Genomic DNA, 16807 nt, shown 5'->3' on the forward strand with positions numbered 1-16807 from the left:
AAACTTTAGAGTTTATTCACAGAGGACAGTTCAATATCTTCTGATTGTTTCTTTGACATACTTGATTGACATTTTAAGGACTTAATTCACGATAGCAGTGGGATAAAACAGCTTTGAGCTTCACTCCGCTCATCTAGTTAACAGCACCTCGCTCACTTGCATTTGGAGGATTCAAGCGTCAGTCTAGACCGTGTTGACCTGCACACTTTTTTACAGACAATGTCTGGGAATGTGAGACACAGAGTAACAGAATCACATGGAGCAAAGCCGTCTTCTCACTTATGCAAATCATTATTTCTCATGTTTGGCTTTGGGTGGTGAATAGACTTCATGACGTATTTATGAATGATCAGGGGGAGATTAAAACTGCATTATTCAAATACTTCTTAATTGTTGGGAATTAAATGTTTGCATGCATGCGCCTTCTTGATGTCAGTAGGTCTGAATGTGAATAAGCTGTATGTGAATAACAGCTACTTTGGTCACTATTACATTGTACAAAATAATATGTGAATACATGTAGTTGAACACACAACATTGTTTTCCTGTTTATTACTTACCAATCCTCAACACTTCTCCCAGAAATCACTTCTCCCTTCCAGAATACATTTCTGACAGTGACTGTTAACCGTTTCCATCCCAACCAAGATACATATCCTAATTGACTTGAAAAGCAAGAAGTGAATATTCCTTGCGTGCAGTTAAGATCATTTGGTTGAATGCTACACCAATAGCATGGACCCCATAGAACACGTTTCTGAGGTAAACGCTCACATCCACTAGACACACACACATACACACACACACAGCAGGACATACACAAACACAAAACACAACACACGCACAAAGAAAATTGCAAACTGTAGCCTGCATGGGTTCTTTATCAATTACAAAGCGTAGAAAATATCACCACAAAAATACATTTTGTTTAAACATATATACAAATGTATGCATTATACAGGACGGTGACGACATACAGAGGGACATATCTCTGTATTTTAGTGGCGGGCCTTGAGACTTTGATATGCGGCAGGAAGTCTAACATACTGAACACATTCAAGTTCACACAAACTCAATTCTACAGCTCCACAGAAGCTTATCACCTCAAAGATGTCTGGCTTTATCTCAATAATCGATCAATTCCTATTTGGAATCAATTTTCTAGCTCAGAGTGAAGTGTGATTTGGCATATTCACCCATTGTGTATAAGAAACAACTGTCAAGGAAGATTATCTGTTGACATGACCCCTTGTCTGAGCATTTTGAGGATATCAACACTGATAGTGAGAGCAGGAGGAATAGAGATACAATAAAATGAGACTGTCGACCAGGAGGACAGCATAAAAACACCTCTGGGTGTGTAGACTTCTACCTCTTTGGAATCGTGTCAATAATACAGTCAAGAGCAGAAAGAAGGTGACTATGTTTAGGATTAGAAACAGCCTGATGTAGGAGGCTGTGCCAGACAGACTGTCACTCCTTGCGGTGGCCACCATGTGAACTTCCTTGTATTTACGTCCCTTAATGAAGCCCCCTTTTCGGCCTTTGCGGTTGTCTCCGTAATCCATAAAGGCCCGTGAGTCCCCTTCACCCTCTTCTGGACTCTCTTCGTACACTCGCTTGTTTGTCTTCTGTCTCTCCTTCTTCTCACTCACCTCGATCTGAGCAAAGATATCTGGCATGTTCTCAGAGAGCTTGTCCCCGAGGTTCATTTTCTTGCCCCCTTTGCCTTTGCCCTGCTTCTTGGAGAGCGTGAACATCCTCTCGATCGCCTCCTCCGTCTTCTTCTTGTCGGAGAACTGGAGGAGGCGTTCCGCGGTCTTTCGGAAGCTGGCCGTGTTGAGCACACGCCCCAGGATGTGTCTCTCCAGCTGCTGGAAAACAGGCTTGGCATGCTGGAGGTTGTCCTCCACGACGTTGACAAACTCTTCCACCTCCTCCGGAGGGCTGTCCTGCACTCCTGCGGTTTTCTCAAAAACAATCTTCTTCTGGTCCACCAGCACCATCGCGAACAGAGGCTTACTGGTGACTTCTCCGGTGAGCAAGTAGATGGTGTAGGTGTGCTCCTTGGTGGCCAGGTAAATGTCAACCCTCTGGGCGTCGCCACGCAGGCTGAAACTCTGGACGTCCACCCCAGGCCCAAAGAAGATGTAGGCCACCCTGGTGTGGGGCTGCCTTAGTGGCATTGTCACATTCACATAGTTGGAGCCATTATAGGGGTATCCACGAGGGTAATTCCAGTACCCTAAAACTGCTTTGTTGCTGAAACCTGTGTCATCCATCCAGAACATTCTATAAGAGTCCTCTCCATGTTTGACAAAGGCTCCGTGCACACCATCTATCTTACTCTCCTGGAAGGGCAGGTCTGTGTTGTGAAAGAAGGCGCTCATGGCCCTGGTGGGGCTGTCGGGGTCCAGGTGGATGTGATCCACCAGCACCAGCAGCTGGGGGTGGAGGAGCAGCAGGTTCCTCTGGAAACCTCGGATCTTGAGGTCAGGGTTGTAAGCCGACTGGGCCTCCCCCCGGATGAACACCATCCCCTGCCTTTCCAGCGCCGCCTCCACCCTTCCCTGAGTATCCGCTGCCAAGCCCACCTTAAACTTCAGCCACTTGGAGTCACATGCCTCCGTCACCTGCCCCTCCCAGGGCTTAAAGCAGGAGTCTGAGACAGCAGGGCCGAACAGAACCGCGTTGTTGAGAAACGTGTACTTGGGCCCGTACAGCGCTTCCGTGATGAAAGGCACACCGTTGGGGGCGAAGGTGAACGTGTTCTGATCAGGGTGCTCATGCCCTGCGTTGAAGTTCCGCCACCCTTTGATCCAGTCTTTGTACTTGTTCCTGTGGACGATGTCAAATATGGCACGTCCTCCCAGCTTGCCCGACTTAAAGGAGAGGAACGAGCGGTTGGCGCCGGAGGGTTGAGCGCTTCCGTAAGTGACCACCCCCCAGTCCTCGAAGTAGTGGAGCCTGGGTGTGCCAAAGTCCGGAGGAGGCTGAGGAACCAAGGTAGGGTCATACCTGCAGACAACACACAACACTGAGTTTGAGACTTTTTCGTATTTCACACAACAAGGATAGTTCATGGAGACAGAAAAACGGATTGTTCCTGAATTTACAGAAGCAGTGTCGACCAGCGGAGAGAGAGGGAGACTCACCAGATGAACTCTGTGTGCAGGGTGCACCATCTCTGGCCTCTGCCCGCCTGGCCCGGCCCCTCCACCACACGGTTCTGGTGGATCTTCTCAGCCAGCCAGTTACCGCTGCCGTTCCGCATCACGTAACGATCCAGGAACACCAGCTGGCTTTCAGGCCCGTAGAACCAGTTATAGTTGGAATCAGCTATCGCCACTGTCCGCTGGAACCCTGTTTAGACGTGGAAGGTCCAGGTAAAGAACTTTACAAAATATAGGTAGTATGGTATTTGGTGTGAACACAGCATTATGCTTCTAAAACGTCAGTGGCATTTCAACATTGATACATTTTCGCGACACAGCGTCATGCGAATTTTTCGCTTGAGTTGAAAATCGCGATAGAAAATCGAATAGCGTCATTTGCGCGAATTCGTGTATTTGCATTGACTTGTGATCTCACCATGCAAAAAATTCGCTTCACGTTCGGTGTGAACACAGCATCATATTAAAACCTCGAAGTTGGGGTTTGCTTTAGTGATGTGCAGGCTATGTTCTCAGAACCCAAATGTTGATTACATCTTTATGGTTGAATTGAAAGGAACCTGCGGCCCTGCTTGTATCAACCAATCTCGTTTTACTGCACATCAGCCGTTTTTGTTTTGCTGCATTTCCAGAAACACACGGTTCTCATTAATTTTGCTGACGCTAAGGACCTCTAAGAAAAGAGAATAGCATTTAAGTGTGAAAAAAGGATTTGAAACCTGGTAACTGGTACTAAACATTTGACCACAGTAATTCCCTTGTTAGGATAAAACAACAAGAGCACTGACCAAAAGCAGGCCTGGGAGTGGGGTACAAAACATTGAGGAGTTCAACTCATGATGCAGGGGGGACAGTGTTTACAGTCTGAGACGCATCATCCACCCCCTCATTATCTGCACACAAACACACACACACATGCTGTGAGAGCAATCATCCTGGAACTCAGGAGGTAGTTTCAGGATAATGTTCCCCTTTTCTGTCTGTCTGAGAGAGAAAGCTGGCATTGTAGGTGTGGGTCCAGGGCTCCCCTGGCTGAGGGCAATTAGAGCAGCTCTCCGAACGCCGTCAGAGCCACCCAGTCACAATACAGAAACTGTTGGCAGGGGGCTGTGAAACACCCAGACCCGGCCTCCGGGTCTCTCCCCTGCTCCTGCCCTCCCCCTAACCTTCAGACCAGCCTTTCAGGCCCGCCAGGAGAGGAGCAAAGCCAAATCTTTGCACTGCCTTGACAGGCATCGAGGAAGGTTGTAACTGCACGCATGCTTACATTTACATTTAGTTATTTAGCAGACGCTCTTATCCAGAGCGACTTACAGTAAGTACAGGGACATTCCCCCCAAGGCACACAATGTCATTTGGCACGGCCGGGAATTGAATTGGCAACCTTCAGATTACTAGCCCGATTCCCTAACCGCTCAGCCACCTGACTCCCAAGCTTCCCCCATGTGAAGACAAAAGAGTAGTCACTCTCCAGCAGTGGGCTAATGCTTGTTTGATGCCTAATCTGTTCACCACACAGGCAACATGGATGATGCTGGGTGCAGGCCAGCTTTCCCAGATGCTCACAAAGGAATAAACACTTATTCACGGTCTGCTGACTGGTGAAGTATTTATTTGCACCTCCCCAATTTAGTCCTATGAGGTTACTACAGTACATCATGTAATTAATTAAATAAAGGTACATAGGTACAAAGGTTCCTAAACCCGTTAATGAGTAGCGTCACAAATATGTGATCGTTCGAATGTGGGACCCACAGCGTAACATCACAAATATGTGATTTGAACACTTCCATTGATTATTTTCCAACACATAAGCCAGAGAAATGAGGGTACCTGGCAGGACGGTTCTGTAGAGGAAGGCAAAGTGTCTGTGGAGCCAGGGGTGGTCAAAGTGTCCGATGGAGAAGTGGCGTTGGACCAGGAACATGTACTGGAACAGAGAACGTGTGGTGTAGGTTCCGTAGGCCACGCCTTCGTACAACGAGCCGTCCGTCACATCCTGCAGAAGAACCATGGATTTCTCCATGATGGCCAGGACCTGCTTGGTCCACAGGTAGGCCTCCTGGAGGTATCCTGGAACAAGAGAGAGAGAGAACAGCGTGAAACATGAAATACTTTCGACCATGGGTAGAAACTGTAGAGTTATAGTCCTTAAACCTTGGTGAATTCAACTGTTTCCACACAGCTGAAACCCAGAAGAAGATTAACTGTGACTAGTACTGTATGTTAACCTAGCTGTCTCTAGCTACTGAGACGTGAGTCAGTTATGGTACTTATTCAGCACTAATTCCTATTTAAAAACACGACTCCTTGAGCAGATTCATACTGGAAAATCGAATTCCTCACGGCATGCAACGCACACTGCCAAACTCTTGTCATTTGAGGAAAGTATGACACTACCACACCAGTAAAGTAGTACTGAAAAGCTGGATTCAAAACATAGTTTACTATGAGAAAAAGAAACCACATAAACACTCGAACCACAGTTCCTTGAGGATTCCCTGTACCTCGATGGTGGAGACTGGCCACGCCCACTCTGAGTAGTCTGCCCCAGTGTGTGGTTTGGGCTAAGAGACCAAGGGCGGACACAGAGCAGGTATTTACCATCAAACAGGAACTCCTGGGACAAAGTCCACATTTACACAGACACCGTTTCACTACGCTCACACACAGCTCCACACTGTTGGGACTGTTCAGCATTTTCCATTATTAAACTACAAGCTCAAGTAAGTCTAGAAAACACACGCAAATCAAATTGAGTCAACTAAATTTGAGCAAAAGTTTAAAAAAACGTAATTCCGCTAAATGTATTTGATCATCCGTGTAATATAGTTAATCAAAAGCTGTGGCAAACTCTATGAACCTAAAACATTGTACCCACGGCTTCACCACTAACACTAACGCTCGGTTTTGCAGTCCAGCAAATTCCTCAAGCAGCGATGTTGTTGGGTCTAATGATGTGGCTAGTTTGTCTAATGACTAGCAGACGGAATAATGCTGCTGTCATACTGCCCCCGTCCAAGCTGCTAGTGATGGTTGACCCTGTGGAGACCCGGAGTCTCCTTCGCTATACATTAAGCCCCCTACATGCTGAGAGCCAGGGAAGGCCTTGTCTGGTCGCTCCTTAGCAAACCATCACGCTCTGGTCAGGAGGAATGTGAGAGGTCGGGGGATTTGCTATTTTCGCACTGCTCTTTGCCCTAGTCTGTTGCTCAAATTCTCTCACAAGTGATGCATGGAAACAGGCAGGAAATGTCTGTATGATTCAGGATGTGTGATATGATATGTTATACAGAGTTTTAGATACCTAGTAATGTTGCAATAGCGTGAATGTGAAAATAGTTTGGGAGTTAATAGGCTTTACCCAGCTGTAAAATCTGGGTGGCCATAAGGCAGCAGGTCTCTACGTCAGCCTCTCTCAGTCCTGGTCCTAGGGACCCCCTGTCCTGCATGTTCTAGATGTTTCCCTCTTCCAACACACCTGATTCAAAAAGAATGGGTTGTTATGAAGCTCAGCATAAGCCTGATAACGACCCGTTCAATTGACGAAGGTGTGTTGGAAGAGGGAAACATGCATTGAGAAAGGAACCAGGATTGGGAAAGGCTGGTCTAGGATATTGATGGATAAATTGCAAGCATCACTGTCCATATAATATAATTCTAATATCGTTCAAATATCATTCTGTCAGGACCTCTGGATAAGTGAAGCTTTGCCAGAAAAAAACAGCTGTTAAAAGTGCAAACTTTCTCTAAACAAATGAAATGTTCTAGAACTTTTCTATTGTACATGTCTACAAGTTTTAGAGATTACCACAGCACCTAACTTTGGTTTCTTTTATGTGTTTTTATAAGGGATGGATTGTATTTTCTATCCATCAGTAAGAATGGTAAAACAGCTCAGTATTCAGGTTAAGCTCCACTCGTCAAGGAATTTCCACGTAAGACAGTTGTGAGCTTTATCCATATTGGCTTAAAGCTAGCTTGGATCTACACAGGGATCTGTCTTGTGTGATCAACTTAGGGAGAGAGTGGATCAAATGATAAATCCCAATGTTTCAGATTGCTGTAGCAGTGCATTCCTTTTCATGTTGATGCTTGGCGGCTGTCCCCTAAATAGGGTTAGGGAACCCTAACCCTAACATCATACCTTTTGCACAGAAAATTAATGATGAATATGTGACAAAGGATGGTTGTAAGTTAATACTGGCATGAACATAGGGAAATATTTTGGTCTTGAGTTCAAAAAACAAAAAAGGTCACTGGTGATTTCTCCTCAGTCTTCCTTTTCCTATCCCCTCCCCATCCTTATCATAAAAGAGCGACACTGTTACCAAAGTGATCTCAATAAGACTGCTATCAATTATTTCACACTCAGTTCTTCTCATCCCAGAAACGCTTCCTCATCTACCAAACTGGGACTTCTGGAAACAGCAACAACACTTCACCTTCAGTTGGCCTCTGACAGAACACACAGTCCAAGATATTCAGGAAATTGAAACTAAACAATAAAAAGGAACCACTTAAAATAAGCAGGAAGTCATATAAAGCCTTTTCAACAGTCAAATACTCCACACAAACTCAACGCACAGACGCACGGTGAAAGAAATGTCCCTGTGGAACGGTGTGGAGAGAGTCAGTGCTGGAGAAACAATTAGGAGGGATTAGGAGCAGCTGGGATAACCCCAGGCTGGCTCAACTGAAATTCCAGTCAAGAATGTTATAGTCCTGAGGGACAAGGGGTTGGCAAGCCCTGAGGAACCAGTTTCCCTTCTGTCAGATCAAGCTGGAAAGCTGCCCTCCATTTTAGCCCCACGTGATATAGGAAGTAGACTAGAGGAAGGAGGATGTGACAGAAGAAATAAAGTTGCCAAGACAGGATATTCTACAGTACAACGAATAAGCACTGTACCGATTTATTGGTCTTGTTTATACTCCCGAGTTGGCTTTCTTACTCCCTGTATCTTGACCATACAGAGTTCACGTTAATCTTCTAGCCCAGTAAACCTTGAGGCCCAGTTTCCCAGACATGGATTAAGCCTAGTCTTAAAGTAAGAGCAAAATTCAATGAAGATCTGCATTGAAAAGGTGTTTAGTCTAGGACTAGGTTTAATAGATGTCCGGGCCTGAGTTCTTAGGTTGGTTTAGCCGCAGTTCTATGGGGCGTATGTTAAGCCCTGTGTGACACTGCTAAAAAGGGCTATACAGGTCAAATCTGTTTTGATTGAAATGGGTTATACTGGAGGTCTGTACAGGTGATACTTACCCTGGGTCATGTAGACCAGGCTACCCGTGAGCAGAGCCACACAGTTGGTGGGCTGGTGGTTGTGCAGGTACTGGAAGCCCCAGCCACGGACGTACGACTTCTCATACATGTAGCGGGTGGCGTTGCCGATCACCTGCAGGAAACGCTCCTGCTGCACCTTGCTCAGGTACTCGAACAGGAAGTCGTAAGCTGTGGCGAACCCGACCAGCGAGTGGGCCATCGGAACCTCATCCCAGGGGGCGTCCTTGACCAACCTGAACGACAGAACGCGACAGACTACTGAGTCATGAGAGCGTGACACAGTGGTCTCATGGTGTTGATACAACTAAACACCCTGATGTCACCCAGGGTGTCAGGTGGCTGAGCGGTTAAAGAATAGGGCTAGTAATCAGAAGGTCGCTGGTTCGATTCCCGGCCGTGCCAAATGACGTTGTGTCCTTGGGCAAGGCACTTCACCCTACTTGCGTCGGGGGAATGTCCCTGTAATTACTGTAAGTCGCTCTGGATAAGAGCGTCTGCTAAATGACTAAAAATGTAAAATGTAAATAATGTGTGAAGGGCTGTTACAAAAGCGCCGTATGCAACTTCTGTCTGCCTTGTAAGACACTGACAGAATGCTGACTCCACTTGTATTTTTAATAGCTGCTAATTGTTCTACGGGTAAAATAGTACTGACCCATGCATTACTACAACTCCACACCTGTTTAAAGGAGTTTTTTTTAAAGAGTTTTTGTGTGCGTGATTATGTATAGATTGACTTCAGATGTGATCATAAAAGTACCCATGCAACCTGTAGACTCAGCATTTGCACCACTGTGTGCTACTGTTGGTTTGTGCATTTTCATCTTCAGTTCAAATATCTAAGGAGCTTCCTTTTAAAGCGTATTGTTCACACATAGCAAAAGACATGGGGTTATACACCAAATCCGTCTGGCTTCAATTTGCCCATATGATGTTGCTCATTCATCCTTTTATATCTGTCAATAGCTACTGTTAGTTCAATTAATCTGCCTATAAGATGGATGAACCTGAAATGTAACAAAAAGGACCAAAGATTTTTAAGCTATAGTACGAATCCATCAGAAATGAGTCATAGATTCTTTCGACGACAGGCCTTGGTTCACCCACCAAGTTTAACGCACAATAAAAGGACTTCTAATGACAGAAGGGTGATTATGTGGCACTGCTTTGCAGGGAATTGCATTATGCCAAAACACACAATATCTCTCTTCGGTATGTTTGCATGAGGAGTGTGTAAAATCTGAACCAGGAACCAGAGCGCCACAAACTGAAGTTTCCCTGTGGTTGTAAGGTTCCCCTCCACAACTTGTTGGAAACGTAATTGAAGGCCATGATTACCACAATTGAATGATTTCTGGAGCCACTTTCAAGGTTCCCTGTGAGTCTTGAAGACCATAATGAAAGTATGGGTGAAGCAAGAACTCACACTGTGTGGTTAAAACGTGAAAGCATATGTTCACTGAGTGTTTATTCCTCTACTGTGGCACAATCATCAATATTGAAGAGAAATGTTTGCAAATTGCACTAATACTAAGCTGTTTGTAGAAGTCCTAAAAATAAATCTAAAGGAGGCTACAATGCTTTGAAGGAGGGCCATGATATGGATTATGACTGGGGTATGACTGGGGTATGAATTGGCTGAAATATTTCATAAGCACCATGACTAATGCTGATGGCGACATAGCAAAGCCTTGCTCTGTGTGTCATCCTTATACAGAAATTCAGATTCAGATTTTTTTTCCTTTTCTAAACTCTGACTAAGGTCTACTAAGGAAGTGAAAATCATGTTTGTAAATGATGCGTCATTATGTTAAGTCAGCAAAGAGCCGAAGGCTTGGAATTAGAACAAAAGATCCTTGGAAGGGACTTAGAGGTGTGGTTATTTCTTAGATCTTCAGTATAAATGTAGGCTTTCTCAGAACTTAGATTTCAGGAACACACACACACTGACGTTAGAGCAAAGCAAGAACTTCCTTGGTCAGGTTTGTGTGTGTGTGTGTCTCAGTGACCCGATACCAAAATCCTCCATCAACCTGCCTACACCAGGCCATTCAGCTCACATATGAACATTTCATTTCCTTTGAACGGGGGCATGTTCCGCAATGAATTCAAACAGCTGCTAAACATATTTCCTGGACCACAGGCCTATCAGACCACAGACACATGAACAGTCGCACTCCTGAGTCTGGACGGACAGACTGTTAATCCACCGAGGCAGAGGGAGGTTCTGGTATTCAACCTCAGTGGTCAGATCCATAACTGGAGTACTAGGTGAGGAGAGATATAGATATATCAGGTGTAAACTCTCCAAGTAGATCAGTTTCATTCACGATAATGCTAAATACATATACAGAGCTGCCGCCTGCGAGAGAGAATATAATAGATGTCTCCAAAGGTGGGGGCTGTATTTTGGGGGAATTTAAGGGAGAGACACGAATATCCACTCAAGCCTCTGGGTGACTGTCTCAAATTAAAAACTCAAAATGAATTGATTATAAACTTGGTAAAAACATTCCTGATACGTTTTGGAAAAGTTTATATTCTTGTGACGCACTGATAGCTTCTGAAATAGACTTGCCTTTGGGTTAGGATTACATCATTTACTTGGAGTGCATGTTGATACATGCAATCCTTCTCATGTTGCAGTGAGCATGTTACAATGAATAGAACATAGATTGTATCGCAGCAGCAACAACAACAAAACAGGACTGTGTCGTTAAGGTGACGCAGAAAAATATTAGAAAACAAAGACAGAAAATATACCAACTAGGCTGAGCTGCCATCCTCTCCATATAGTCTTTGGCCAGGTCCAGAGCTCCGGAGCGGTGTGGGTAGAGCAGGCAGAACATGGACAGCACCCCCAGGTTGTTCCCGTAGACCTCGTTCCAGCGGGCGCTGAACTCCGCCGGGCTCCAGGGGGGCAGGTACTCCTCCGGGTGCTCCAGCATGGCCTCCCCGGCGTCGCGGATCCTCCGGGCCATCTCCCGGTGTGTCCCTGCGGCCGCCGCCTGCAGCTCCTCCACCTCCGCCTGGCCGAAGTACAGCATGGGGTGACCGTCGTAGTTCCCACCCATGAAGGGGATCCCTGCTGCGGGGTCCAACTCCACCAGGACCGGGGCCATCAGGGGCCACAGCAGACTTATGAAGAACACTGTGGGGGCCCCACGGGTGTAAGCTTGCATCCTCACATCAGAGAGGGCACCGTGGCATTTCCAGAGGAGCTCAGCTGAGTGAGGACGGGGAGAAGGGGAGAAGGGAAAAGGGAGAGCAGGAAAGGGTTTGAGAAGGCCTGCCCATATTCTCCCAAGATTTTCTTACAAAGGCACTGCATTCCTGGAATAATTGGATACAGCTGTATTCCGGATCATTCTGGCCTTCCCTTCTGTTCTTAGAGGTTAGAAAACTTCCAGCTCAAAATCCTCGCAACAGACGACGCGACACTGTCGTAACTAAAGATAAAGTTCAGATCTCTGTTACTAAAACACAATGCTTATATTCTCATTCTACCCTAGAGAGTAGAGGAAGGTGTGCTACCTCACCATGAACAGTTGCTGGCATATCATCCTGAGGCCTTATTCTTTGTCCAACATTAGCCATGTATATTTAAAATGATAAAAGCCCTGGTTGTCTAAACGAAACATCCTCTGCTGGACTGGCTAAAGCAAAAATAGTGTAGGCTATGTATCAAATGACACAACACACTACAGAGAAAGAAAAAGTTAGTCATCTCAGTAAATTCCATGACATGACCTTAGTAGTCCTCTTGGCATTTCCCTGATGGAAATCATTTGGTAGTGATTAGAGAGGTGTCTAGACATTGGTCCACTTGAATGGCAAGCGTTTTCTTTGGTTCAGTTTGTTACACTGTATACCACTGCCTATAGAGGAACTAAAAGATAACATATCGATCGTTCCACAACTCTAGATTTGACATTTAACCTCACGAGGTGTCACATTCCAGATAGAGGCACACAGTATGTTCACCTGGTCAACGTAAACCTTGTTGGGTGGACCAAGTTGTCTTTGAGATAACGCCAAACACAAATTAATTGAGGTAATAAAGGAATCCAAATCTATCTTTGAGAGAACGTCACAACGGCATTGTAAAATCACCTTGGAATTATACACAGTGTAGAAGAAAGACTCTTCTTCAGAGCACCAGTGGCTCATGCATTAAGCGTTGTTTGACAAAACCCAAATTGCAGGGTTTACATCAACCACCGAAACCCATACATTGTACTAGCGTTTCCTTCGCTGCCACTAAGCCTTACCTAAACCAAATAACAGCATATAGTAGCCTGTGGATAACAAAGTTTCAGAGCCACATCTCTTTGATACCTTCAGGAATTCAGATACATGTAGGTTATCTCGGGAATTAAAAGTGATTTGCTCAAATGTTCTGAATATTAAATATTGTGTGTCTGTCCCATAAACAGACAGATTTACGGAATTTATTTCATTATTTAATTTATAGTCAATATGTGATGAGTAAAAACGAAATGGCAAATACTTTATAGATATTTTATCATCTATAGCCTACACCTAATCTCAACCGTTTCGTCTATGAAAATGATATTGATAATTTTTCCGTTAGAAAATGTGTGCATTTCACGCAACAAATAAGCTCGGTCGGGGGCTTTCCAGAAACTGGAAAATTACTTACTTTACCTGTCAAAACAGTTGCCTTGAACGTGTGCTCCAGGCGTAGTACTCCCCACAAGACGTTTCCTGCATATCAGAAAAGTAATCCTCGCAACATTTATCGATATGATGGGACTTTCTAATACTGAAGAAAAGTTACACTAAGTGCAAGGAGAAAGCTTGCGGTTCTGGAAAGGACGTCATGAGGAGGGGCAGTTGAGGAAATACTTAAAGGAGACAGAAAAAAAATCACTGGTTGCACACTTCCAGCCCGTCAGGTAGCATGGCAGGTCTTTCCAATCTCACTGCATTAGACATAATCATGTAATCAATCACTCGTGCACCTTTTGAGTGCATGATGAGTGCATTAACTACAGTATGACAGCCTTAATGAAATAACGTGGGTTTTTGTGCCATTGTAAATAATCAGCACAAAGCATTATGGTAATTGTTACAAAATTGTAGAACATCTTTATTTCATACACAGTACATTGAACACTTTCCCTAATGACTGAAACATAAGGCAATGGGTTAAAGTTTTACAGGTCAGATACGAAAGAATGAGTATGTGAAGTACAATCACTAAAGCTGCAATGCAACCTAAATAATAACCTTTTGGCTGCCACTCTTTATCAGCTAATACAGTTCTACCTGTCAGAACAATAACGCCAAAAGAATATTTAAGACATGTCATACAAGAAGTATGCTTCTAACAAGTGCAACCATTCAGAAGTCGGTTTGAGCACATCTCCAATTGGTACTGCATATGAAGCATAAGTATTCTACATTTTTTACACAATCACTCAAAAGACCACAACATGTACTGCTGGACCAAAATAACATACAGAAAACAAAGAGCATAGTCTTCTTTACCATTCAGCATTACAGTTTTCATACAGTAGGAAGGACTTATTATTGTATTCTTTTAAGAGAAAGGCGACACCAAAGAAGAGCAAGATTGTGCCATTTCTTGTAGGACAATACCTTTAAGAACACCTTCCACCAAACTGACACAAGGGTACACACCTTGAAAGGAATATCATGTCACTGACCAAAATCCATACAGTTAAACAAGAACCCTGATAATACATACAGTAGTTGTATAATAGTGTTTACTGACACAAACCAACACAACAATACTGGACATAACGGACTTCCAGGACACACACACTCCTGTGACTATTTGAAGTTGCATTTCAACTCGGATCATATTTTTGAGGTAAGCAATTTTCTGTAATGTACCGAGACAATATCCTCTGCGTTTGGAGAGATCCTACTTATCCTGGTTGTTACAGCAGCTATGAACATGTACAGTACACTGGTGGATGGACCGAAGAGGTAAGGATTCAACCGTAACACCAACTACTCATCTTCATTACAAAAGGGTGTTTTTTACATTAAACAATGAGAACACTATGCTTTAGTCAATACTGTGTGCTGCTGACACACACACACACACAAACATACATTATTTTGGCAAGTCACAATTACGCACGTACAATAAACCACCTAACAACGTTCAGATGTAGGCAATGATGAAATAGTGGGGGGAGGGGAGAGAGAGAAATATAGAAATTGAAAGAGAAGAAGACATAGACGGACTGTATCACGGTGCTTTACATTCACATGGTGTTTCACATGGTGTTTCTAAATGGGAGTGTGACTCCTGTGCTTCATGGAGAGGGTGGTTCAGGTGAGGAACTACAGGAAACATGGAGGCACATTCCTCTCCTGAGGGCTGAGGGAGGGAGGGCTCTTAGGACTGACTTTGGACCATCTTGAGCAGGGAGTCTGGAGGCCTGGGGTAGTAGCCTGTGGTACACGGCTTGTTTGGTGAGAATCTAGGAAACTTGTAGTCCAGGGGAAGGTCTGTCAAGTCGAGAGAAAGAATATTCACCAATAATTCAATGAAGTCAGTCGATACAGCTTATAATCGTTATACTGATGTAGTTATATTGGGATTGGTCTGTGATTTGTTCCTTTTGGAAAATGTACATACTTTTGGGAAACCAACTGGAATTGTGAAACATCAAAATATATGGGGGCAATGGTCACTACCCAAAAAACCCAGACAGTGTTGCCCCTGTCAAGAAACCAACACTGCCCCCTTCACTCCTAACAACCACCCAGTGAGAGATGCAGGGGATATATACATGTTTCTTTTAATAAACCTTACTATACATTGCCCTTCAAAATAAAAGTCTCCTAACTCCTGTCTCCCGTACCTGCGATGGCTTCCACACTGGGGATGGCCATGGTGCTGTACTTGTGAAGGCTGTGGCAGCACCATGTGAGCCTCTGGCTCTCCTCCTCCCCTTCAACACTCTTATGGGTGTCGACAAAGTAGGAACCCCACTGCTCCGATGGTGCCGAGGGAGACTTCATGCCCTGGTCCTAAACAAAGATGGGTTCAGGAGTAAGATATATAAATGAGAGAGAGAAAAGAGGTGAGGGAGAGATTAGGGGTGAGTGAGAGAGAGAAGGGGTGAGTGAGAGAGAGCAGGGGTAAGTGAGAGAGAGCATGGGTGAGAGAGATTAGGGGTGAGTGAGAGAGAGAAGGGGTGAGTGAGAGAGAGCAGGGGTGAGAGAGAGAGAGCAAGGGTGAGAGAGAGATTAGGGGTGAGTGAGAGAGAGCAGGGGTGAGAGAGAGATTAGGGGTGAGTGAGAGAGAGCAGGGGTGAGAGAGAGAGAGCAGGGGTGAGAGAGATTAGGGGTGAGTGAGAGAGAGCAGGGGTGAGAGAGAGATTAGCGGTGAGTGAGAGCGAGCAGGGGTGAGAGAGACATTAGGGGTGAGTGAGAGAGCAGGGGTGAGAGAGAGAGAGCAGGGGTGAGAGAGAGACAAAGTGAGAGCTAGGGAGAGATAAGACTATAGTGACCTTCCTCTCAACTCTATTACTTATCCACTGAGTGTTGATATGTGGTTAGGGTTACGGTAAAAACTGCAAAATAGCAAAAATATCTTTCTTAACAGGATGTAGTTAGAGATAATAGATTAATCAAACCAGTTTGCAAGCTATACACTGTCAAATTATTGCATCATTTTAATGGAAGACATTGGGCATTTGGTTCTATGTAAAACGATTTACTTTGTTTAGATTTCCTTTACCAACAAGAAGTAAAACCTGAAATTAATACAAGTCCAGAGTGGTCAACATAATTTCTCCATTCACATTTTTATCGTTTATCATCACATTTTTATCATTTTCATGATAACCCAAAAGCACATACTGTAGATGCGCTAAACTGGTGTTAAACGACAGAAACATGGTTATCATCTGTGAAAAAAACGTGTATGATTGTCTCTGATACAGGATAACGCCACTAAAACACACAGGCCTGGTTATTCTTGTGAAAGAAACTACTCCATAACTCTGAAGCAGAGGGGACGTCTCCACCATCTTATCACACTTGGCCACGATACAGATTCCAGTCAGGAAGTCAGAAGATAACCAGTGTCCATTAAACCAGGGGAACACAGAACAGAAACCTTGACATCTACTACTGCAATTTCAATGTCCCAACAACTTGAACTATAGTCAAGTGAGAAGTCTTAGAAAGTAAAAAGAGAGAACTATACTAATCTAAATAGCATTAGAAGTAGGAGAAGGAGAAAGGTTGAAACAAAGGAGGCCATGGAAGATGGCCTCTTGAAAAAGGCAATAATGTGTCCGTCCTGATCACGTTCCAGGTTCACAGGCTAGCCCAACTC

At 44.5% G+C, this 16807-nt stretch overlaps 2 protein-coding genes across 5 annotated transcripts in view; both read right to left on the reverse strand.

Moving 5' to 3' along the window:
* Positions 1-863: 863 nt before the first annotated feature.
* dse (dermatan sulfate epimerase) lies at positions 864-13249 on the reverse strand. Of its 4 annotated transcripts, none has more exons than XM_067241911.1 (6): positions 13126-13249; positions 11221-11683; positions 8437-8690; positions 5007-5246; positions 3156-3363; positions 864-3018 (listed from the first exon to the last, which is right to left on the reverse strand). In XM_067241911.1, exons 2-6 carry the CDS (start codon positions 11637-11639, stop codon positions 1272-1274), a joined length of 2868 nt encoding a protein of 955 aa, XP_067098012.1. In that variant the 5' UTR covers positions 11640-11683; positions 13126-13249; the 3' UTR covers positions 864-1271. The 4 variants fall into 4 exon arrangements, with proteins under 4 accessions (XP_067098012.1, XP_067098013.1, XP_067098014.1 ...); XM_067241912.1 differs by having other exon boundaries at positions 13121-13153; XM_067241913.1 differs by lacking the exon at positions 13126-13249 and having other exon boundaries at positions 11225-11236.
* Positions 13250-13558: 309 nt separating this feature from the next.
* Positions 13559-16807, reverse strand: part of nt5dc1 (5'-nucleotidase domain containing 1) — a 35457-nt gene continuing 32208 nt past the window's right edge. The window contains exons 11-12 of the mRNA XM_067241885.1: positions 15324-15492; positions 13559-14967 (exon numbers count right to left, since the gene is read on the reverse strand). Coding sequence (XP_067097986.1) covers positions 14855-14967; positions 15324-15492 — 282 coding nt within the window. The 3' untranslated portion in view covers positions 13559-14854. The remainder of the gene's footprint in view (positions 14968-15323; positions 15493-16807) is intronic.

The sequence above is a fragment of the Osmerus mordax genome, chromosome 8 (genome assembly GCF_038355195.1).
Source record: "Osmerus mordax isolate fOsmMor3 chromosome 8, fOsmMor3.pri, whole genome shotgun sequence".
Taxonomy (NCBI): domain Eukaryota; kingdom Metazoa; phylum Chordata; class Actinopteri; order Osmeriformes; family Osmeridae; genus Osmerus; species Osmerus mordax.